Here is a 26,513-nt window from a genome sequence, read left to right on the forward strand (position 1 = left end):
TTCTTTCTCGTTAGCTAAGATATAATTATTACAAATGTCATAAATGTGTATAACTTACGGTCCTCTTTTGTTCTTATATCACCCTCGGCAACATTTTCTTTGCCATCAGTGAAGTATAACTTCCATTTGTAATCTGTGTATGGATCAAGATTTTCGAATGTGAACGGTAGGGCAGATATGACTTTAGGACTGCCAGCAACTTCGCCTCCATTTCTCTCCACTATAAGGTTATAAGAATGTATCTGACAGTGATGTGTAGGTTTCTAAAAGAATGAATGTAAAGTTAATAATATGTCAATTGAACAAACTTACTAAAATAATGATACACAGTAATATCACAGTCTAGTATATACAGTCACGAAGCTCAATACGTAGTAAATACGCATCCATAGATAGTGGCTAACCATCAGGATCGCTAATATCGCCTCATTACAGACAATGCGAAATAGTACTGACACAGTCTATTGTTCCTAGCACCCTCACAACTCAAGCTTCGTGACTGTATATACTAGACTGTGGTAATATTAAATTCAATAAAAAATCAATGTTTAAAAATCGAAACCAATTATTAACAATATTATTATTAAATTTAAATAATTGTTATACTTGTTTAAAGATACATGAATCTCCATTTGGAATTTAACTTTTTTGTACTACATAATCTCTATTTATTGTACAGTATTTTTTAAAAACAATTATGAATGTATTTATACAGTATCAAAAACGCATAGTTTTTGCTTGTCCTTGCCCTTCTTTTTGTTATTGTTATTCTTATTCTTATCATCATTATCTTCATTACAGTAGTAGTCTGTTATGGTCTCTGTCAATTTCTTCTCGGAACTTTCTAAATTCCTAATTTTGTTTCTTTCCCGATCCTTTCTGCCAACATGATCTTTTCAGTAACTTCTATAACTGAGACGTTCTCTGGAGCAAGAACTTAACTACAAAATCTTGAATTTGATATACAGATCATCAAATATGTTTGATATAACAGCATTGCGCAGAAATGCTTTCAAATGTTTGTAGAAGTCACTGTGTTTGTTGGAGGGAAATATTTTGTCAGGAAGGATATGGATTATTAAGGATTCAATATATACTGGAAACGGAAAAAAGACATAACGTACATTAAGTTGTTATTTCAGGGAATGCCTCAATTTCATATTGCAATACAAATCCCATTTTCAACTCTTTCAAGACAGGCCTACCTTTATTTCTTCGATGGTATAATATCAGTAGCAATGCATGTCATTTTCCAAAATGTTTCCAGTAAATAAAAGAAAAAAAATGTATTTTTCTACATTAAGACTCTTTAATGAGAAAGTTACGAATTATACATCAGTTTATGTTATTTAGTGGTGCATGTCACTTTTCGTACCACTATTATCATTTATCCTCTTTTTAGGCCACTTATCCGACTTTACCTGGATGACCGTACATTCTAATATACAATTTTCTTACATTATTTTTTTTTGTGGATGTAATTTTGCAATATTATAAATATGGTTTAACAACAACTCTGATAATATTTTAAATCTATGCCATCTTTGTGTTACTTAAGCAAGCTGGTTAATTGAACAATAAAGGGATTTTAATATCAAGCAACTACAAATTGGAATATTGTTTTCAATGTTGTGAAATGGCAAATTCCCTATTAGTAACAGTTATTAAAGATAATAAAAATAATGAATGCACTTCTTACCTTACTTGTATCGAAGATCAATACCCATGTTCAGCTTAGCATTAAAAATGTTAATTACAATATCATAAAAATTTGATGTGTACCTTCGCTTAGACTGAACTTGACTCTATTTTTACCAAACCTAACCCAAATCAGCTAAGGAAGTTATGTGTGTGGAAGACATTTCATTCCAAGTCTTGTATCTCTTATTTTGCACATTACTTTCTCCTAGCGAAAATACATGAGTTGATTTTTTAGTAGTGGCAACTATGCTGCCTTGCAAAGGAATCAGACAATATACACGTAGTTTATACCACAGGTTGCTTACATGCCTCCCCTCCCTCAGAGCTAATGATCTCGCCCTCCCCCCCCCCCTCCATGTTCTTTCACAGTGACAACAATAAGACGAGCAGTTGTCAGCAATTGGTCGCAGAATACAGTCGCAATATTTTCGAAGGAGGAACAGAGAAGCTGGTTAAAAATTCAATGTGCTAGAGGTTTCATGGCACAACAGCATCATCAAGGACTGCAAGAGGCTTGCGGTGCGGCTGCGTTATCTTACCAAACAGTAGCAAGGTGGGTTAGAGCCTTCAGACAAGGACGTGAAAGTGTGCTGGACATGCCTCGATCTGGTCACCCACTAGTAAGTGACGAACATGTACAGACTGTGTCAGCATTAGTGGAGATGGATTGGAACTTAATGATTCGTGAGTTAGCGCAAGATACAGGATTGGTGTCTTCGACTGTGCTTCACATCCTGAAGGACCGCCTGAAAATGCGGAAAATTGCCTCAAAATGGGTTCTGCATGATTTAACGGGTATGCAGAAATGGTAGCAATATGACGCTTCTCGTATTCTCTTGCAACGCTATCAGCGTGAAGGAGAGGTCTTCTCATGGTGTATCATTACAATTGAGGAGACCTGTGCCAGATCTTATGAACCTCAGCTGAAACGACAATCGGATGAGTGGCGTCATCATGGGTCACCACAGAAAACAACAGTTCGGCAGACCTCCACCAATGTGAAGGCTATGCTGATTCTTGCTTATGATTGGGATGGTGTTGTCTTAAAGCATACGGTTCTCCTAAGGTAGAACATTAATGCGAAGTGCTGCTGTTAGTTTTTGTGAAACAATCTGCGAGCAGCTCTGAGAAGAAAATGGCGACACTTTATGAATAACCCACCCATTGTTCTGCATGACAATGCTAGGGCGCATGCAGCAGGAGTTGTGTCTGAATTGTTCAATCTCTGGGGCTGGCAAGTGCTCTATCACCTGCCATATTCTCCAGATTTAAATCCCTGCGACTCCCATTAATAATCCCTAAGATGAAAGATTCACTTTGCGGGAATCACTTCCGAACAGTTGAATACATTTTACAGGCACCTGACCGCTCTATTCGCACCATCAACAGATTAGGGAGTGCCAACAGGAACCAACAGCTTCTGCATCACTGGGAACATGATGTATGCAACGCTGGTGACTACATCGAAGGCTTGTAAAACTTATAACCATGTAAATATGCTATGTATCAAGAAAAAAAAAGTAGTTTCCAGAACTAAAAACTCAGCCTATGTATAAACAAGGCTAACAGTGCAATTTATTAGTTTTCAGGCAACCACATAACCATAATATATTCTTCATACCACGATTCTCTAAATCGTCGTGTTACGTACTTTTTTTTAGATTCTTTCAGAAGATTTTTTTTTAAAACTGGCGTGGATCAACTATCTAATAATAATCTAATATATAATAAAAGTTTTGTTCTGAATTTCTAGTAGAAAAAGGGACACGAATTATATTTTTCGCACAACTGTCACAAATCATTGGCCAACTTTCCATACTAGGCCTACAGAAACACAAAAAACTGGTTTTAACGAGATACTTAATTAAACAAAAACACTCTTTTAACATAATACTTAATAAAAAAAATAATGATTTCAACACGATATTTAATTAAACAAGTAAATGAACAGTAAGTTCACACTGAAGTGTTTCCACTCAAATAACTGCGTCTTGTTGTATGACAGAGGAGTAAATTTCCAAGCTATTTCTATTGAGTTTAGGCACCCTCTTCTTCAATCAGAAACCTGTTTTCAAGATTGAGTAGTATCCATGATCATTATTTTAAAGTATTTCCGATGGTAACAGTGGATACAAGCATGCATCGTTACTGTATAATAACATGAATCATGCAGTTCGTCTGATGAATTTCATCTCTGCAGCTAACAGCTGACTTTCTTTATTGCCCATATCTTACTATCATATGCCAAAATTGGTCGTGAGAGAACACATACAATACTTTTAAGCTAGTGTGTTTCTATACTTTATTTTATGCTTTGAACATTTGGTTGACTGCCTCTATAACAAATTTCATATTTCTATGGCCATATCCTTCTCTTTGATAAATGGCAAGTTGAAATATAAATAATTAAAATGTATTTACTTGTCCGATTAGAATATTGATAAAGCATATTTTACTTCTAGTTGGTTCTTTCCTTTAAACTAAATAATTTTAATTTTAGTTTCAAGTTTCGGTAGGAGATAGTCAAATTGTGAAGCTATGATCTTTAAATTGTAGGGTGTTTTCTTTTGCAGATCATCCTCGATTTTGTATATAATCACATAATCATCACTAAATAGCGACTTCTAAACAAAAATTATTCTGGATACAAATTCATATGTAATGACCTTATCTCTATTATTTTAATATTGTTGTTGTTTAGACAAGTGTCCGAGGACAGATCTGAACCTCACAAGTGATACCAACATGGCACCACTTATGAGGCAACTAGGCCAAGAGATAATGGAATAGGGGGCCAGTTCCTTTCCACCTCCATTGCAAACATTGCCAATTAGCTACATATTACACTAATCAGACTTCAGATGTAAGGTATACAAACGATTGTTCTTCCTTTGACACATATCGTCAAGTGAGATGTACTGCCTGATAACAGATGCACTTATCAGCCAAAACCTCAATCAGAGGTATTGGTTTAATATATAATAAAAAAATTGATGTAGCTTATAAATACGAGGGGTAAAAAAGCAGCTGGTTCATACGTAATGACGCTACCATATGCGAGGGATTCATTCTCCGCTTTTGCAGGTATTATGTAATTATGTACTTACCTCATTCACAATTCATGTTTCAAATGACGTCCTTGTGATATCTGGCAGGTTGCACATATCCTGAATACATGTCCAGCAACTTGCCACAGTTTGTTCTCCGAAATGGCTCGAATTTCATGCCGAATATTTTGAGTTCCTCAAGTGAATGTGGGTTATTCGCGTAAACTTTACTTTCCAGTGTGCTCCAAAAATAAAAATCGCAGTAATTTAAATCAGGCAATCGAGCTGGCCATCCACGACTTAGCACCCTGTCATCAAACACTTCCTGAGTGGCGGTCATTGACACATGAGCAGGGAGAGGTATGGCATTATCCTGCATGAAATAACTGTACAACTTTTCATCCTCACTCAGCTCATTAAAAAATGGACGGAGTATGAACTGTGTTTATCTTTGTGCGTTGACTGTTTCCTCAAAGAAAATGGGGCCATTCAGTCTTCATTTGCTCATTGCACACTATACCCCTATTTTTATGTCATGTAGTGGTTGTTCGTGAAAACAGTGTGGATTTTCACTGTCCCAATAACGATTGTTTTGAGTGTTCACGTAACCACTGAGGTGGAACCAAGCTTCGTCAATACAAAAATTAAGGTGGAGTCAAGTAGTCCATCATACACTGACTGTTGGAACCACTTGCAAAACCTAAATCTGCTCTGATAATTAGGTTCCGTTAACCTCTGAATTACTCGAATTTTGTAAGGTTTTCATTTTAATTGTTTCATACGCTACCTCTTATCACTGAAGACTGTGACACCTCTATCTGCTGAGTGGGATGATGATGTAAGACTTCTCTCCATTTGATGGCCAATTTCATCTAACATCTCCTCGTTTCTTATCCAATACTGATCCAGTTGTACGAAATTTCTTCACTAAATTGTAAATCATTGCTTTAGAAGGCTCTGGCGAATCAGAGAATGACTGACGAAAGTTTGTTACAACTGTTTTCCAAGATTCGTATTTCACAAAGTTGTCGTAAATAAACACTCGTTGCTCCAGGCTATATTTCATAATGGACACATTACAACATTCTACTAAATGTACGGTATACAGCTGCACCCTCACTTTGTGAACGTGTTTTCAACTAAATATGAAACATAGGCGAACAAGATGTCTGATCACTGCGATGGCACAGCAGTTACTACACATTCGACTTTCTGCTGACGCCGGTCTAGCCCTGGCTGACTCAGTCTATATAATGTAAGCCTATGCTGGGCTCGAAATAGACTGGAGTCGACAGAAACAGTGTTCTGTTTCGTGAATATCAGGGTCATTTCCATTCCACCTCGTAAGAAGTGGCTATATTCCAATTAGGTTCATATTAATTTCGTATTAATTAGATAGATATGGTCGTTAAGCATTAAGCAAAATAACTAAAAAATTATGGTTTATTTAACGACGCTTGCAACTGCAGAGGTTATATGATCATCATTGGTGTGCCGGAATTTTGTCCTGCAGGAGTTCTTTTACATTCCAGAAAATCTACTGACATGAGTCTATCGCATTTAAACACACTTAAATGCAATCAACCTGAGCCGGGATCGAACCCGCAACCTTGAGCATAGAAGACCAGCGCTATACCGACTACGCTACCCAGGCCAATGCAAAATAACTAATATGACAATATTCTTTCTCTCTTGCATAGCTTAAATTTATTTTGAAAAAAAAAAAATCATCGAAACAATAATTCAGTATGTGTGCATTTTATTCAATAGATTTTTCCGACTGAAAGAAGTCATAATTACCGTTCCTGGTTTCTGTCTTGGTGAATTTGATAAAGGAATTAAAATTTGCGAAGATGTGTCCGACATTTTTATATTAACTGATCCATGGACCTATATAAATAATTCGATCTTAATTATTACAAGTATAACATGGCAATAATACTCGTCGTCATCTTACTGGTAATTTAATTCCCTCACTGTCGTCATCAACACCACCACGTCCATGAAAATAACAGAGCATTCCGGTTCGTCAAAATGTTCATTTCGAGCCCTGGGCCTATCTTGCTCAGTTGACTGCAAAGAAAATCTCTTCTGCGTGAAATGCGCTTGTGGCCACAAAAAAACGAATACCTAATAACTAGAGTTCGTATATTTTTTGGGAAAAAAATATGAGAAACTTTCGGTTTGAATAAATTAACCAAATTTTATTGTTTTTCTTATTTACGAACATCAGTAAAGGGAAAAGAACATAGCCTACATTAAGTTATAGTGTATAGCAATCTTAAAATTAAACTTTAAACAACATTAAATCATTGATCTTTCCCTGTAATATAGGTACTTCTCAGATTAATGTATTTTCTCAAGTAAAGAAAGATTTTGTTGTTACAAGTTATGAAATTCCACACATTCCTTATTGAAAAACACTTTCACAATGAACATAGCTTTCACATTTTTAATGTCAGACCTTAAATGTTACTGTTTAACATGCCTTGTCTTTGGCAACCTCACCAAGTTGAGGAAGATTAGATATTATTATTATTATTATTATTATTATTATTATTATTATTATTATTATTATTATTATTATAACCTATTCTTTTCGTTTGTCGATAAGGAGTTCATTCGGGAAAACAGGCTTTCAATACTAGCATAGCTATTACCACGTCCACTGTGGCACTGTTCTCATAACATGACAGTATTGCCAATTGGCAAGACATTTTTATGAACAAGAACTATCGATTTCTTGACATGTTTTAAGTTCAAGAATAAGAATGTTAAACACAAATCCACAAAATATGGGACAATTCTGTGTCCCGAAGAAGTATATTGAGATGCGAGACATAACTCATAATAAGACATGATCCCATAAAATACAGGACATTACGAACCCTGCCAATGGCTCACTTACCTGCCAATTTATTGTAACATTTTGCTGTCCAGAATTCACTGTCACTGTACTGGATTGTGGGTCTGAAATCAATTTACAGTAATTATTAGATATTTACACAGAAGTATCATACTGTAGTTACATGGCACACTCTTCTTACACTTCACTTCAACTTACGGTTACAATGTGTTCTGCATTGAACAAAAGGCACGTCATTTCCTTGGTAGCCTTCACCTTCTGAATTAAACAGAACGACTCTAATAGAGTACTCTGTTCCAGATATTAAATTATTTATTTGATGATACAATACTGACTTGTAATCTGACGATTTTTCAACAATCCAGTCATCTTGCTCATTTTTCTGTGAAGAAAGATAATATCTTTTTTAGAAAATGTCTGCTGCATGAAGTGCGCAAGTGGTCACAAAGAAATAATAGTAAACAATATTTTACATCTAGCGAACATCTAACTATCAACAACGAAGTTAGGAGAGAAGTATTTGATTAAATCATCAGCCCTCCAGTGAGGGTGATCACAAGGATCCAGAAAACAGAACAGTTATGTTTTTGAAGTCGATTAATTAAAAAAAATACTAAATTATGGATTTGGGATGCGCTTGATGCCAGAATGTCATACTGACAAAATTACCTTTCTTGAAAATATAGATGATATTGAATGATGTGTAAAGAGTTCCTAAGAATTTGTATTAAGATGTTTTGTATTTGAAAGACTTGGAATTTTAATTTCACTAATAGTTGGTGAGTGAGACTGTGGAAGGGAACCTCTCGCTCCAAATAACATACCTTTGACGACACACTGATTAACAGATATGTTATATTTAAAAGAGAGGAAAGGTAGGCATGGTTCATATATTTCTTGTTTTTCCTTGTTGACCTCGTCCGCTTGTGAGAGGTTTCTCTCAATGGCAGATGGTTGGATCTAATACCATGGTCTTATCCTTAACCCTCTCGATGGCTATGATGTCCGTGTGCCTGTTGGAATCTGCGGCCGAAATGCAGTGAACCTCTTCATGAACCTACCAACTAAGGTGTCTTAGGATTTCTGCAATACTTGTCCTCACTCTATGATGTCTGTTGTTCCGTAGCAGCTCACTTTTCCTGCAGAATCCCAATACGTGACCAATAGTTCCTGTCTCGTTGCAGTCAGTAGGCCTACAACGGGTTATATTAAAGGATCTGCCAGGAACAGATCTTACAGGAAAAAGATTGCAAGAAAGCTTCACCGCATTGACGTATTCAGATGTTGAAAGAAGTTTTTTGCTGGACATCCATGGATTAGCTTTAGGGCACTCAGCATACATAATCACTCTTTTCCCTTTATGTAGCAGTTGATACCAAGCTTGGAAAGATCTCGTTCTTAGAATTTCTCTATGTTTCCTCCCACTCGTCTTTGGAGGAAGAGACGATTTAGTAAAATTAAGTTTTCCAAGGGCCACATTTTTCTCTTCTACAAGATTCCGTATATGATGTAAATGTGGATCATGAAGGGACTAAAGACGATTGCAGATATTAAAATGCTGTATACTGGCTTCCTGTTCCGCACTCAATTTACTTTTTTAGAAAGAGACAGAATGAGTGAGTGAGTGAGTGAGTGAGATGTTAGCACACAGAAGTTTGTTTGTATCTAGTTGTGACAACAGTCTGTCTATCATTGCATTATTATCTTTCGGGGTTCTTGTTAGACAATGGTCAAATTGGACTGGTATGGCATACCGGAAGTAAAATGATATGACAAAAAGCATACTGGCAGTAAAAATTTAAAATTTACTGTTATTTAGTGAAAATGATCACGCAATCAAATATAGTGTCTTCATACTCTGTAAATTCTCTTATACATTCCTCCAGTAGTGCGTGATGCCTTATATAGTATGTTATTTAGTTCGCGCTGGAGCAAGGTCTTATTTTAAAAATCCCGAAAATAGTATCGCAAGACAAGTCTGTGTATACCAGCAGTAATTTATTTCCAACTCGATCACTGTTGTTGGATCAAAATAATTTTGCCTAATGGAAAATACAACCACTATAGATTTAATTCGGAAGTGCAATGAAAGAATATTTTTCTTCACCACCTTATTTATTATGCCTGTAATTTATTTCCTTTCCAATCTTCTCGTTCAAGTAGTGCTTTTCAATATCCTCGTCTTTTTTGTACTGGGTTAACGCATTTTTTAGCTTGGACAAAAGTTTTTATTTGATATGAGTAGAAGACAGAAATAAACTAATAATATATTCTCCTATTTTATCTATGAGTCTCTATCAACGCTGGGTAGTTTTTTGATTCCACATCTAAAGAAATTGCTGGTTTGGAGTAAGCCAAGTTTGTAAATCATCTTCGTTATGAAAGAAGTTCCCTTGAAGATACAGTAGTTGGATAGAGAAACAGGTGGAAATCTAAAGGCGTAAAATCGGGAAAATATGGAGGATGTGGAATCACCTCCCAACCAAGCTCCTGGATAGCTGCCTTCGTCTCTGTACATGACACAAATATTTCGAGCCACCTCCACTGTCTCTGCTCAAAAAGAATAATATGTCACAAGTATTCAGTTTTTTTTCCACTTGACACTCCATATTATTTACAAGTAACTTAAAACACTCCAAATAACAAATGACAAACGATAAACAATTTCCTAACAATGCAGTGTTGTGACGACGAAAAGAAACGCTATGAACTAATGCATCAATCTAATACATTAACCTTTCATACCGTATCTTTCTCTCGTCTATTCTTTCTCTCCTATCCTGTCTCCATATTCTTTTTTTTATCCTATCCTAACTCCAACTAACTCCCTTCCCTCTCACTCTCTTTTTCCTAACATTACATTTCCTATTCTGCCTCTCTCCTCCTGTCCTACACTATCTCCTTCTATTCTATCTCCCAATAAATCCTCTCTTTCCTTTCATTCTAATCACTTCCAGTAACCCCTCTTTTTCCTCTTATTCTATCCTCACTAATACCTCCCTCCTGCTATTATCTCGCTCCCTCTCGCCCCTCATATTCTATCTCTTACTAACCTCCACTCTATCTCCCAACAACCTCTCTTTCTTCTATTCTATGTCACATTAAACCACTCTCTCACTCCTATTCTACCTTACACTATCCTCTCTCTCCTAGCCTATCCCCCACTATCCTTTCCTCTTCTTCCACTTTCCTACCTTCTTTTCCCTATACTTTCTCTTTTCTACACCTGGTTCATGCATGCTAAGTTTATTATTAATCTGAAAAGTGATAAAATAATCAACTTCATTGATCCTCAATCATAACGGAAAGTATGATAGGTTGTGAAAAAATATATGTAATGCTGTTCCACAATATTATGTTATGGATTTGTCCCCATTCTGCAGCTGTAATACATGATTGACATTCTTAAAGATTTCACAAGAAAGACGAAACATTTTAACGGGACTGCTATGTGGAAAAATGGAGAGAATTTTTACGGTGTATTCAACATAGTATTATCCTCTCCTTGACTGTAAGTTTTCAAATTATAATTACAATTTTTCATTCACTGGACCTCTATCCCTTTTACAATATTTTTTAAAATTAAGATTGTTACACATTTCATACTAATAATAACTAAAATTGAATGCAGTGTATACAAGTCGCGAAATATAAAAGGAATACTAGTATGTACATTTTTAGATTTCATAGGTGGAGTGCTCTTTGATTAAAAGTATCCAATCGTAAAACGATATTAAATTGGACAATCGTTTTAATACAACTAATTATATATTTTAATAATAAAAATAAATAACTTACTTTGTATTGCAAAATAATTTTTTTAGGATCACCCTCTCCCTCGAAATCAAAATATTTCACCTCTATGTTGATTGTAGACAGGCCTGTTGAGACACAAACTGGAGGCTTTTTAAGCACAGGTTCACCTATAATATGGAGATAATAACAATAACAGTTATTGTTCAGTCATCGTTTGAAATGCATATCGAAAAGTCGGCTAGTAAAATATTCAAAGACACTGTATCTATATCCTGTGTAAAATTGTAACCCTTTTGAAGTATGGAACTGTAACAGGGCACTGTTATGTAAGGCACCAGTACCCTCGGTTGTACACAATCCTAGGTTACAAAAATGTCAGAAAACTCTTGTCCTTATGTCGTGCTCATGGATTAAATTTGGTGATCATGGATGTTTCCAAAAATATGAAGTACCGGTACCGGTACGTGGATGAAGTAATAGGACTTTTGGTATTAGAAGCTATTTATGCATTCCAGTCTACTTCAACACTCTGACATTACAAGAGGCTACTAACATTAAACAATTAAGCATACCACAACATAATATAAAGGAATATACTTTTTCGAAATTCGATTTGCTTGTGTGATCAAAGTACTTGAAGAATGTTCGAGTGGTATGGAAAAGAAACTCAGGAAATGAGAGTTCTTCTTAATTAATTTACTTCACTTGACGTTGTGTTATTAATGTGTATTGATAATATTATTTGTTTAACTAATGGCGGGTAGCTGTGACTGTTTATCATACATCGCCGATTAGCTACATATTCCAATAATCAGACTTCAGATGCATACAAACAATTGTTCTTCCTCTGACACAAATTGTCAAGTGAGATGTACTGCCTTATAGCAGATATACATATCAGCCAGAACCTCAATCAGAGGTAAAACACATAACTGTTTTTCAATAATTTATTTTGCTAAATAATTCACCAAAATGTTCATATTAAATTTGTATATTGTGTAAAAATTAGGCATTGTTTATTAGTAATAAAAAGAACTGTTAAGAATTCGCAATAATTAGGAAATATGTATAAAACAGTGGGTATTATGTTACCTTGAATTTGTAGGTGAAAGCGCAAGCTACTTCACGTTTAGGACCCATCTAAAATATTTTCCCTATATGGCGAATTAATTTTAGTAATTTTGCCAACTCTAAAGAAATTTTTACATTCTATTTTTGAAAAGCAAAGTCACGGAGACCAATCACAGCAATCATCTAATCAGCAGTGCTTGTTGAAAATAACAGCACTTTTACCGAATCCTGCCAACTCCGAGATGTACCCTCTGATTTCTTTGTTTAGTGTGAAATATTATGTGACATCCATCGTGAATTATCGTGCTTATAATGAATAGTAGAGTGTTGTAGAAAATTCTCAGCTGGCAGAATGAATGTTCACAAAAACAAAAGCAGCGGTAGGTTATCTCATCATCCATGATTTGGTTTGAAAAGTAGAATAAATTTAATAATTCATGAAAAGAATCATTTCACGTGAATGAAAGACATTAAAAATAAAAACTGCAGTATGAGAATGTAACAGATATATTAGGTTATTGCAAGCTTTGTTCATAATGGACGCAAAAATATTTTGAATGGAGAACCCTCCCTTTATTCTTCAATGAATCCCAAATAAAAAAAAAACAATAGGATCAGGTCGAGGGATCGAGAATAGCCACAGATTAACATTAATGACACTATCCTGAAGTACTTGATTAATTTCTTATAGGGAAACGTTTTATGTACGAGGAGTGATGGAATCCTGTTGAAAGAATGAGTAATTTTGTTCCATCTCCGTCAACTCTTGAAGAAAGGGGTGTAAAATCAGGTTCATATATTTAATGGCATTAATTGTTTCTTGATAACAAAATTATCTACAATTCTTTCCCCGCTCATGGCACAGCATACAACTTTCTCGACATACAGGGGAACCTCATGAAAAATATCTGGTTTTTCAGTGTTCCAGTAATGGTAATCTTATGAATTTACGTAGTTGCGGGGATGGAACCAAGACTCTTCGGAGAACAAAATGTGATACAGATCTATTTCTTCTTCATGCATGTTATTCACAATGCATTAACAAACGTACGTCTTATGCAGGATCGCCTAATTATAGCTCATGGTCATGTCATGACAAATTAATTTCATATGGTTTGATCTTCAGAAACTTTATAGTTCTATGCACGAAAGAACAAGAAATTCCATCTTGTAGTATGCTAATGAATTTTAGTGAAATTTTCCAAATGGTAGCCAATTTCATCCAATGTTTCTTCCATGAAAACCTTGTTTTCCTTTCTGTGCTTCTTACATATAATATTTCAGGCTGCCTGAATATACGAGTTCTAATTTACGGACTTTTTCACGAGCAGGAATCTTCACACCAGGATATATTTCTGCAAATAGTCTTCAAATTTGATAAGTGGACTCTGTATATACATAATCGTATATGAAAACACAATGTTCTACAGAAATCTAAACCCAGCCACATTACACACTTTCTAAGAGATATTGCACTCTTGACACACACTTTGCCACAATGACTGAACGTCTCAAGCTGACTGAAATCAAGTCAAACATGTGTGATGTAGTTTGACCATCACAAGCTAGGAACCAACCAGTGCCAAGAAACAATGCATGTGGCCCTCATTAGACTGAGACACTCAAGAAAGAATTTCGATAAATGCTAATTTACTTGTCACTCAGGTATTGTTAAAAACACACAAAAAAAAAACATTCTCCAATGTGTCAAAATATATAATATAACAAACAGCATATATGCATAAGCGTCTCCTAACTGGTGAAGAGGGGTATTATGGTCGGTAGAGTTGACTGACAATCCTCCCGGCCAGATCTTATGGAGTGGCAGGTGTGAACCTCCAAACACTTTGGAGCTTGAGGGTTGCGTGTAGGTTATATAATCACCACAACATAAAACTATGGTGCCTATATTAAAACGGTTATACTTTTTGCTATATCACTCTCCCATATTGGAGAGCAATATGGCTTTATTCTCAAGAACTCAACAACAACAGCAACACCACCACCACATAGTATAACGTTACACGTTTTCAATCATTAAATTAAAACAAATTTTTTTAGTTTCTTTTTTTAGCTGGTTATTTAGCGTCAACGGGATTGGTGATAGCGAGATGGTATTTGGCGAGATAAAGCCAAGGTTTCGTCATAGATTACCTGACATTCACTTTATGGTTGGAAAAATCTCGGAAAAAACCCAACCATATCATATAATCAGCCAAAGTGGGAGTCGAACCCATGCCCAAATGCAACTCCGGATTGGCAGGCAAGCGTCTTAGCCAACTGAGCTACGCTGGTGGCCATTTTTTTATTTACTAGTACACATTTCTCTCAATGTAACTAATTTTCACATTTACAGCAGGTATGCTATGACATAGTAATAATATGTTCATTTTCATCAAGTAAGTTACTCACTTGTATTGCAATAAGGAGTTCTGTATTTTTCTTCACACCCTTTTACACACATTCCTGTCTCTTTGTTGCAGTCTTCATTAGCATAGCATCGTCCACATGTTTCTCCGCAGTTTTTTCCATACTTTTGCTGCTCACAGCCTGTGGAATTAAGTAAAATCAATATCTATTTAATTTAGTCTTTCACATAAAGGCCAGCCAAATGTGATAAATGGATAGTAGAAATTAGTTTTTCCTCTACTCTAATACATTTTGTATCTTTTCCCTTTCAGGAAACCATCTATGAAAAACATTTCTCTCACAACCATTTATTTGGCAGCATTACTGTTGCCATATAATTTCTCACGCAACAGCAAAATGGACAGGATCGTTATGGTATTTCTCTGAGTTGAAAGCAAACGTTTCAGACCACAATGGACATGGAAATCAGTATCTCATGCTGCAAGAAAAAAAAAAATAAAAAAATAATAATAATAATAATAAATTGAAGACAGGAGATTAAGTCTCAAAGTTTCCTTATAGCCTATGCCATGTTACTTCCTTTCTTTAATGCGATTCTATTTCTGTCCTTCCTGAAGTCCAACTTTAAGAAATGTTATCAAATCAATCAATCAATCAATCAATCAATCAATCAATCAATCAATCAATCAATCAATCAATCAATCAATCTTCTTAATGTATCCAGCTGTTTGCTGACAACATAAAGTCCACTGTAGTCTATTCAGTTTTTGTTTTTCATGAGAAATGAGGGGTATTTTGATCGGTGTTCATTATAGATGCCTGTTGCTAGTAGCCAGAGTTGGGGTGTAGTCAATATATACTGCAGGGCTGTGTCTTCTGCAACTGGTACTGATGATTTTAATTTACTTCTTTTGTGGTTTATAGATTGACAGTATAGAAGAATGTGTTTCAGATCTTCGTCATGATTATTACACCACAGACAAGTAGGATTATCAAAAATGTGAAATCGGTGTAGGTACAATTGTGACAATGTGACCTGTTCTGACTCTTGTTAAAAATGTTTGAACATGTCTGGGTAAGTTTTTGTACATGTTACCAAAAAATGTCCTATCTTAAATAACTTTATAAGTGTCAATGTGTGGCCTACTCGTTGTGCAGTTCCTCCTGCTTCCAAAATGGCTCTGTTAAGAATATATTAGTCCATATCATGCAATATAAACCAACCAATTAGTCCTTATGGTATTAATTGTTATAAGTTTTAATAGAAACAGCGTCTTATGTGATAATGAATTAATCTAAGAAGTTGTTCAAATCCCTGCAAAGTTGATAATTGTCGTCTCGAACATTTTTATTTAAAACGGTTTACAATTAACAAATTTTCTTTATTATTATTATTATTATTATTATTATTATTATTATTATTATTATTATTATACAATGATTTAGATTCATTTAACGAAGTACCAGTATTCGGGACCTATTGATCAAGGTTAATCAAATATTAATTGCATATGTTCTACATTAGTAGTGTCAGAGTTGTAAGCTCCGAAACCGGTTGTGGTGCTAGAGACGTCCAGTCGGAGCGTGAACTTGCTTATGTCTGTGGAAGCACCGGAGCATGCAACGAGTTATAGTGGAGCGCTGCGCTCTGTTTAGGCTGTGTCTGACAACGCTGTTCTACATCAAATGTATGCAAACCTACTGACAATTTTTATGAAATTATCTATGGTACTGCAATCCATATATATACCGGTATATATATACAGTACTATGTACAATAAAATGCAGCAGTACTTATTTTAGAAACACTACGTACCTACTATATAGAAGTGAAGTAAGAGACTTGTATCATACCTAGGCCTACTCAACAAACAAAATTCTGATTGGTTAGATATTAGAATTAACATTACTGGTTAGATATTAGAAGAAACATTACAGAAGTATAAATATAAGTACATGAATATGAACATGTATAATTTACTTACTGTTAGCACACTCATCACCTCGGAATCCAGGACTACAGAAACAACCGTATCCATTATTCTTTGACTGACACATGACAGCTCCATTGCAATGTGTGACATCAGAAGTGAAGGTTTTGCAATTCGGTGTGTCTTCTGTAACATAAGAAATTTGCGTGAAATGCAGTCATATAATGCATAAGAATGAAGTATAAATTTTCACTTATTTCTTAATTAAATTACCATTTATCAGTTTCAATAGTCTTGAATGAATAATCAATCTGGAATGTGGTTCTATTATTGTTAACTTTGTAAGACAATAATGGAGTAGGCCTATGCCTCTTGTAAATTGTAATCAGGTCTGCATTTATCCCTCATATCAATTGAATTTGTAATGTGCAGAGTAAATCAGGCGAGTCAGTAAAATTCTGTAATTATGTAATTATTAAAAAATTCTCGTATCATTAAACTACAATAATACTGTACCCTCATAGATGATAATTTCAACAATTTATAAGTTCGGAATATGTATGATAAGACTTTCTTGTGTTAAATTCTAACGTACCAGTACCTTGTTTACATGTTTCGACCTATTTATGGGCCATCCTCAGAACTGTTCGTTGTTGGTCTTGGCGCCTCTTGTTCTGTTTCCTGTGAGGGTGCGTTCGTGTGGTATAGTGTAGTGTCAAAGAGTGTATGTGTTCTGAAATTGAGTTGTGTGTTGAGAATTTCGTTGGGGTGTCTTTCGTGTGTCTGTATATTTCATATTGTTCGAGTGTATTTAGTTTCTGGCTTTTTGGTTGGGTGTGTAGTATTTCCATGTCTGTGTTGATGTCTCTGTGGGTGTGGTTAGCATTTGTGATTTGTTCTGCATATGTGGAGGTGTTTTGTAATTTTGTTATGGCTGTGATGTGTTCTTTGTGACGCGTTTGAAACGATCTGCCTGTCTGTCCTATGTAGAAGTTGTTGCAGGTGTTACATTTGAGTTTGTAAGTCTGTATACGCCAGTGTGGTTGTATTTGTTTGTTTGTGTTGTTTGTGTGTTGAAAAGTTTTTGTAGAGTGTTATTTGTTCTGTATGCGATGTTGTAATTTAATTTCTTGAATGAGGTTGCAATTTTGTGTGTGTTTTTGTTTTCGTATGTTAGTGTAATGTATTTTTTGTGTTCTTGTGTTTGTGTTGTATTCTTATGTTTTTTGTGATTATGTTTTGTCTTACGTATTATGTTGTCTATTATGTTAGGGTCGTTAGGGTTGTAAGACAAAACATAATCACAGAAAACATAAGAATACAACACAAACACTAGAACACAAAATATACATCACACTAACATACGAAAATAAAAAAACACACACACAAAATTGCAACCTCATTCAAGAAATTCAATTACAACATCGCATACAGAACAAATAACATTCTACAAAAACATCTCAACACACAAACAACACAAACAAACATATACAACCACACAGGAATATACAAACTCAAATGTAACATCTGCAACAACTTCTACATAGGACAGACAGGCAGATCATTTCAAACACGCTACAAAGAACACATCACAGCCATAACAAAATTACAAAACACCTCCACATATGCAGAACACATCACAAATGCTAACCACACCCACAGAGACATCAACACAGACATGGAAATACTACACATTCAACCAAAAAGTCAGAAACTAAACACACTAGAACAATACGAAATATACAGACACACGAAAACACACCCCAAAGAAATTCTCAACACACAACTCAATTTCAGAACACACACACTCTTTGACACTACACTATACCACATGAACGCACCCTCACAGGGAACAGAACAAGAGGCGCCAAGACCAACAACGACCAGTTCTGAGGATGACCCATAAATAGGTAGAAACATGTAAACAAGGTACTGGTACGTTAGAATTTAACACATACATATTCCGAAGTGATACAGTGTTAAAAATTGTGTAATCAAGACGTATAATTTATAAGTGTTTAAAAAAATAAATACTTATGCCCACGGGCATATTTATCTATGAATCAACCCACGTGGCTCGTAAATTAATTGTATATATGAGGAGCACAGTAACATTGTAGTTAAAATGTTGTTCTGTGAGCCGAAGAGATGCTGGCCCGATTTTCCATAAGGGCATAGATTTTCTTCACTGATCAAATCATCCACCCCGCACTATTATCTTGAGGTTCACTCAACCTCTAACAGAAATGAGTACGTACCAGGCATATTTTCTCAAGGATAAAGCAGCAGTTATGTAGGACTAACATCCTTACTTCTACTAAAGCTGTCTGCAAAAGCGAGCATTAACCTTCACCTATCCTGTGAGCCATCATAACCATAATAGGTATAATTATACAGAGTGCTTCATATAACGTTGCGACTTTACATATTTTCAAAACGAAACAAAATATGGAAAACCTACCTTCACAGCAATGTACCCATGTCAGGGCCTCACAAGATGAGAGGATAAACACAATCCAGCGAATTCAGAAAATATTACTTTCAACACAAAGAGTATTGTTTTTAAAATGGAACATACATGTTCTTTTCCAACGAAATGAAAGGTAGGGTAAAATTATGGATAACAGCATTGGTATCACATTTCTAAACCAAATACCTCCATAGACAACTAAAAGTTTAAAGTTTGAAAGTGGAGACACTGTTTGTGACGAGTATGTAAACTGTATAGTAGGCTACTCCACACATGACACGGGACTGGTCACCTACGATCCCGCAGTAGTTGACATGGGCGTTATACGAAACAAAACAAAAACAACATACTATGGGTCACTTCTCACTGTATTGATATATCCTTAGGTGGTGATGTACTTTGTAAGTGTGAAACTGGTTAATACAGTACTATCTTGTGTTCGAGTTCGTAAACAAATATCACTTTCCTTATTAATATTTGGAACCGTGTTTTCTTATTACCACTTTCCCCTCTTATCTGGTCAAGTGTAAATGCGGTGTTCAGAAAGTAGAAAAAAAATCTAGACATTATTTCGGTTTACGGTGAATGACACAGAAATGCAACGAGAGCAGTGACATTCTACACCGAAAGCTACCCTGATCAACGGTGTACTTCACCTCATACTATTAGCGACACCTGCAGAAGTTTCGTAGCCTTTAAACAGGAAGCTGGAACCCAAAAAAGTGTCAACATACAAAGACAGGAACTAATGAAGGAAACAAAGTCACTGTTCTAGTTTCTGTAGGCTACAATCCACAATTAGGCACATCACAGATTGAACATGGTTATGGAATAAGCCCCTTTAGAAATTGGAGAATTTTGCAGAGGCGTAAATGTCATCCATATCACGTATCAGTACATCAAGATCTGTACGATTATGACTTTGAAGCCCACAATGAATTCTGTCGTTTTGCATTTCAGTAGTAATACTTTCCTTAGGAATACCGTATTTTGTTTACAGATGAAGCTTGGTTCACAAATCATGGTAACGTGAATTTGAAGAACATGCACTACTGGTCCGTGGAAAACCCACACCGGTTTTACGAGGTTGATCATCGAAGACAGTGGAGTGTCAACATGTCTACCACAAAATAAAACCAAACTACACAAAAAAAGAAATGTAGTGAAAAAATAACATTTTTACCTGTAAAGTGTAAGCTTGCTGCTTTAAAACTGAAAGTTTCGTTGTGCTCTATTAAATGACAGGATAACGTTTGTTGCTCAGAATTCGTCATCACAGCAGATATTCGTTTATCTCCTGTAAAAGATAAATTAACCAAATCTTTAATTCCTCTTAAAAAATATATTAGCAGTAAGAATTAACTCTTACATTAGATGTGATATGAACTTGTAGAAATTCGTGAACCCCAAACATTACAATTATTAATAAAATAAAATAAATAATTTGAAAATCAAATACATTTAAGTGCAGGAATTCACTACGGTATGAGTGGAAGCCAAGATCATGAGATTGGATTTCCTTTTGGATTCATCACGTCCTATGTGTAGGTTCAGTATCATGCTTCCTCCACATTACAATATTCCCATAGTGTGCTATTCTACTGTAGGTCAAAATGCTTATTCTAAGAACATAAATGAGTCAGGTTTTTTCCGCCAATATTACCGGATTCTCAACGTTTTCCTCTCCCTTATCTAAGCATAGTGACCTCTTACAATCTGTCTCCAATAAGTAGATTCTAACTGTTAGCACAAACATATGGAACTTTCAATCTCGGGTTGTGAATAGTGTTCATGAAAACAAATCTGATTTATTGCAATGCTTTGAGAAGAATGAGGAGGAAGTTGGATGGGACGATTTAACAGTGAGGTAAGCTTTTGGTTTAAAGTATATTTTTCTTAACAATACAGGATTTTTGTTTTTTCTATTTTTTTTTCTATGACATTACGAAACATGCTGACATCTTGTGTAACACAGTTCAGATGCAGGGCGCCAATACAATTACTATATCCAGCGCATTACAACATTTTGAATTAGCTGTATTTGAAGTACGACAGAACACTGGAAGATATCATTTTTATGAAGACGCACATTCTGGTCCTTCAAGAAAACGACCGAAACACAGCTCAGAAGTAAACGTGACTGCAGATGTCAAAGAAGTTTGTGACATAGTGATTAACAAACTGAAAGAACGAAGAGTCCTAAGTATTTAGTAGTTTCGAAACTATTGATCCAAAGAAATTTGGTACGTTCAGAGAAAATTTCTCAGCTTACTTATTGAGCACTTTGCATCAAGTTATAGTCCCATTATTTGCAAAGAGAAATTGAAAAATGAGCCGCCAGTGATCTATCGCAATGATACTGTCCAAGATATTCCTTCAGTCTGTGATCTATTCAGTTGTTTCATTCATCCCTTCGAGAGATCGTTTTCTGAAATACACAAAGCTCTGGAAATTGCACTCAAAACTCCCATTTCTATACCGGAGGCAGAGAAATGCTTTTAGCACCTTGAAAAGAATAAAAACTTTTCTATGGGCCAAGACAGGCTGAATTCACTGGTTGTTTGTTCGATTCATAAGGAGGAAATAAGTGAAATTCCAAACTTCAACAACAGACGTGCCCAACTCTTGTATAAGTAATGCTGCCACTTGGTGAGTTAAGTTCTATACCTATATTATTAATTTAGAATTTATATTTATAAATTTTATTATAACCTATGGTTTGTTATTCTATCATTTTGGTACAACATAGATTGGCCACGTTTTAAAAAAGTGTGCTTCCATTTCCACTTTCAAGATCATCAACCTTACATCTGGCCCCACCAACAAAAATGATCACGAGCCGCCACTGTAGTGTACAGTATATACTAAAAAAAATTTAATTACGGTTTATTTAACGACGCTCCCAACTGTCGAGGTTATATCAGCGTTGCCAGTGTACCAGAATTTTGTTCCGCAGGAGTTCATTTACGTATATGCTAGTAAATCTAATGATATGAGTCTGTCGCATTTAAGTACACTCGAGCAAGTTCGCCAATTATATTGTAACCCCCAATTTACCCAGGCATTTTGGCTCCTTTTGCTTAATATATTAATTTTCTCAGACACAGTAGTGGTACATGGCTTACTTATGTGGTAGGGCTAGTTAATATACAGAATGGGCGGAAAGTAACTCCCTATTGGAAATCGCTAATAAATGTCGTATATATTAATGTATTGTCATGAAATTTACTGGATGTTTTCTTTACAGTGGTAGAAAGTGGTTCATAATGGTGCATAACACTGTAGTGCAAAGCCTGTGCACTGTTTGCCACTATCTCTGCACATATACGACGGAATGTCAGACTTGTAACGGGTGACCACTGAGCTCTTTCCTGCAGTATTGTGCGATGCGCCATTTTGGGTCACTTTGTACTACTCAGAAGAAAACATCCTTAAGTTTTAAGACTATACATTAATATATAAATTTATTAGCGATTTCCAATAGGGAGTTATTTTCCGCCCATACTGTAGGTATTTAACTTCCCGTTAACCTTGCAATATTAAATAGAACATAAAATGCACTATATCTACAGACATCCATATTCACCTATTATTTTTGTTTCTAGAACATGCACGCAAATACAGAACTAAACCATCATTAAATGTTTACCTTAATTATGAAGGAACTCTGTTCTCCTTGCTTTTGAGTTGCAAACATGTCGATCACTCGCTTATTTGAATTTCGAAGAATTTAAAGCAATTTATCATCCTGTTTAAAAAGTACCTATTCTTACCTACTACCTAATTCATTGCGACGCTCAATGTAAGCACGATATCCCTAATTTAACTGAGAAAGTACATTTACAGAACCCAATTTATTTTAACTTAATATCATTATCAATGTGCAAGGCCGATGACTCATGTATTTTCACATACTCAGAATGATGTTTCAAATATTTTATACCCAAGACTGTCTGCCCAGCTTTTATCTCACCAAATAGAATACACACACAACAAAATAAAGATATTCTCTCTTCACTTACAGTTAACCAGCTTTCTTATCAAACTAGGCAGTTGAGAACGATCTTTTCTGATACTTTCCACTTTGATAATGAATAAAACGGTATCTTTAACTTCATTCAATTCATGACCTACAGCACACTAACAAAATACTCCAGTACATACATAACGCAGAGCAACATGGATTCACTATTTTGCAGAACAAATCACTTTCATCTCTTTGACGGAAAACAGAAAACTGGTAAACCTGCTGAATTCCGATCCCCCTCTTGGACGCCCATGTCATAAAGATGTTGTTACTGTGTCAAGACATGTTACTTAGGCATTCCTTTTTGAGCTGTTTGAATTCAAGTCTGATCAATACAGTGCAGTGTATGCTTACTCATCTTTCAACATGTTCCATAAAATGGGGCTGCTGTCTCAAGTTCCTAGGTGAACATTTTACACATTACACCCCCTGTATATTGTAACACAGGACATCAATTCTGATGCAGCAACTTGCCTCCTGTAAAGTGGCTCTAGGAGGACTTGGGAGATCCAGCACACACACTGCGTACTATAGGCCTACAAACTTGTTCTAATTCAATCTGATGCAAAACAATTTTATTTCAAGACCTTGAAATACATATTAAAATAATATAAAAATAGATTGTTTTACATATTGTTATGCCTCACCAGCCCTAAGGACGAACCGCCCCCTACCCTATCCAATGTTATATCCACACCCATCCCTGTCACTACGTCACTTTTACACTTCAACTGTATATCCCAGGTGAGCTTCAATGATCTAAATTATAGGACAGTTTTTTTTAAGTAGCCTATCTACTCTTGTTTCTCAACTAAAATAAGAATATATAAGACGCTTATTAGGCCGGTGTTGACATATGTCTCAAAAACTTGGACTATGAACAAACAGGACATCAGAAGACTTAGTATCTCCGAGAGGAAAATTCTGAGAGCAATTTATGGACCCGTCAAAATAAATAATGAATGGAGAATTAGATATAATAAAGAAATATACGACCTGTTTAAGGAGCCAGATATAACAGTTATTAAAATTGGTCGATTGCAGAGGGCTGGACACCTGATAAGAATGGACGATACTAGACCCGCTAAAAGAGCCTTTACATCCAATCCTGGAGGAAGCAGATCCAAAGGAAGACCGAGGAGCAGATGGGAGGATAATGTATACGAGGATGCCAAATTTATTGGTGCACGAATGTGGACAGTCAAGGATAGAAGTAGAGACGGCTGGAATAAAATACTGAGGAAGGCTAGGACTCTCAATGGGTTGTTGAGCCAATGATGATGATGACCTACTCTTATTATCTGAGTTATATTATAGTGTGATACAAAATAATATACTGGCATTTACACTTAAACTACTGGTACAATTACACATAAAAGTTCCATTTTATAATAATAATTATATAAATACTGAAAAATTAAAATGAAATACAGGCCTATGCATTTCCTGTTTAAACACAGTGAGTAAAATTCTTAAAGGTACGTTTTCCTCGGTGCGACTATTGCGATGATCGTACAACGATTATTGTTGAGCGATGAAACGTTGAACGATAATCATTGGTTACCATTTTGCTCGGAGCGTCTACGATTTGTTGATTTTTCACTACTCGCATGTTTTCATTCGCAATCGCATCGTTCTAGAGCAGCCGTGGCGAAAATGCGATCGTGCGCCGAGCCACTGTGTAACCTGCAACGTGCATAACACCTATGGAGGGAGGCGGACACCCGAAGGGGAAGTGAAGCAACTGTCTGACTTATTAACGGATTTTTCATTTTCCTTAGTCAAGCACTCAAATATACTGTAATTTTATACAGTACAAGGCTACAAACTGATGTTTAGTACGTGTAACGAAGAAAGAAATGAATAAGAAAACATAGGACACATTATCACAACCTAAAATCAACTGTCTTCAGAATGTCTCTGCGACAGAGTTTCAAAATCAGGAATTATGTCACTTACTGCCAGTCGTAGTTGATCACGAAGGTATTTGTCTGTCAGTCGTGATCTAAATTTGGTTTTTACTATTTTCATTGTTGAAAATAATTTTTCAAACGTAAATTATAGCGAACATGGCTTCAACAGATCAAACGAATGAACGAAGCTTCGGATATTTATTTATTTTTTTTTTTTGGGAAAGATTTGAAAAGGTTAACATTTTTCAAGTCCTTACATATAACTTTCATTTAACACCACGTTGTAAATCTGTGGGTTCAAATTGGAGATCTAACCGTATTATTCGTACATCTGCTGAAAAAGGATTGACGTACAGAGATGGTAATAATAATAATAATAATAATATACTACTGCTACTGCTACTGCTACTACTACTACTACTACTACTACTACTACTACTACTACTACTACTACTACTACTACTACTACTACTACTACTACTAATAATAATAATAATAATAATAATAATAATAATAATAATAATAATAACACTTAACCTTTTAATGTTTCATGAGTAAAATGTAGTGTAATGCCGTTTTATGTTACATAACAGTTTTACTCGTAATACTTGTGGACAAATCATACATTTAATATTCTCAACATACTGGTAGCAAAACAATGCGTCCTCCCATTCTACTTTGAAACTTTCGTTTTTGTAGAGGTGCATGGTTTCGAAAGAGACATTGCGACGATACGCCACTCGCAGGTCAGAGACAAATACAAATGGAATGGAGTTTGACTCCAGTGAGTGAGAGGGTGGGAGTTGGAGAAGGAAGGAAGCAAGAGAAATGCATAGCTATCATTGCGAGCTACAATGTGCTCGTGAGTCACATTTTCGCCACGGCTGCTCTAAAAGAAGATTGTGTTTAACAGAATGAGTTTAATAAGTATACGTAAAAGATTACTTGAATGCCTTTGAGTGAGGAGATGGAAGACGACGAAATACTTCTCCATACGTATGGGATGAAAAGTGCCAAAAAACACAGTCTGCTTGAGCTCAATAATGAAGAGAGACTGTATCAAAAATTTAAATAACTTAATTAATAATTTAATTTTCCAACTTTATTGATATTGTCCTTGACCCTTTGATCCTTGTAGGACGCATGTGACAGCTGCCACAGTGAGGGATGATTCGCCACTTCCTCGAGAAGAATTTCATCATCCGCGTCAGAAAACGAAGGAGCCATGATACACGTCTTTCTCACAATAAACGTTAGCGACTGACGATTATATTCAACCTTTTCCTGAACGACTATTCAAGATGTACGATCGTCGTTAACGACTCTAGCGGCAGTCGCTCGGAGGAAAACCGCCCCATAGG

General features: G+C 35.5%; 1 protein-coding gene across 4 annotated transcripts in view; it reads right to left on the minus strand.

Moving 5' to 3' along the window:
• The window catches only part of LOC138715218 (receptor-type tyrosine-protein phosphatase S-like), a 476,906-nt gene that overhangs the window by 105,666 nt on the left and 344,727 nt on the right, over positions 1-26,513 (minus strand). For all 4 annotated transcript variants that reach the window (XM_069847896.1, XM_069847898.1, XM_069847899.1 and 1 more), the window contains 7 exons: positions 20,396-20,509; positions 16,797-16,928; positions 14,854-14,991; positions 11,413-11,537; positions 7,813-7,996; positions 7,657-7,718; positions 59-263 (listed from right to left, as the gene is read on the minus strand). In XM_069847896.1, the coding sequence (XP_069703997.1) occupies positions 59-263; positions 7,657-7,718; positions 7,813-7,996; positions 11,413-11,537; positions 14,854-14,991; positions 16,797-16,928; positions 20,396-20,509 (960 nt within the window). The remainder of the gene's footprint in view (positions 1-58; positions 264-7,656; positions 7,719-7,812; positions 7,997-11,412; positions 11,538-14,853; positions 14,992-16,796; positions 16,929-20,395; positions 20,510-26,513) is intronic.

This window comes from Periplaneta americana, chromosome 15 (genome assembly GCF_040183065.1).
Source record: "Periplaneta americana isolate PAMFEO1 chromosome 15, P.americana_PAMFEO1_priV1, whole genome shotgun sequence".
In the NCBI taxonomy this organism is placed as follows: Eukaryota; Metazoa; Arthropoda; class Insecta; order Blattodea; family Blattidae; genus Periplaneta; species Periplaneta americana.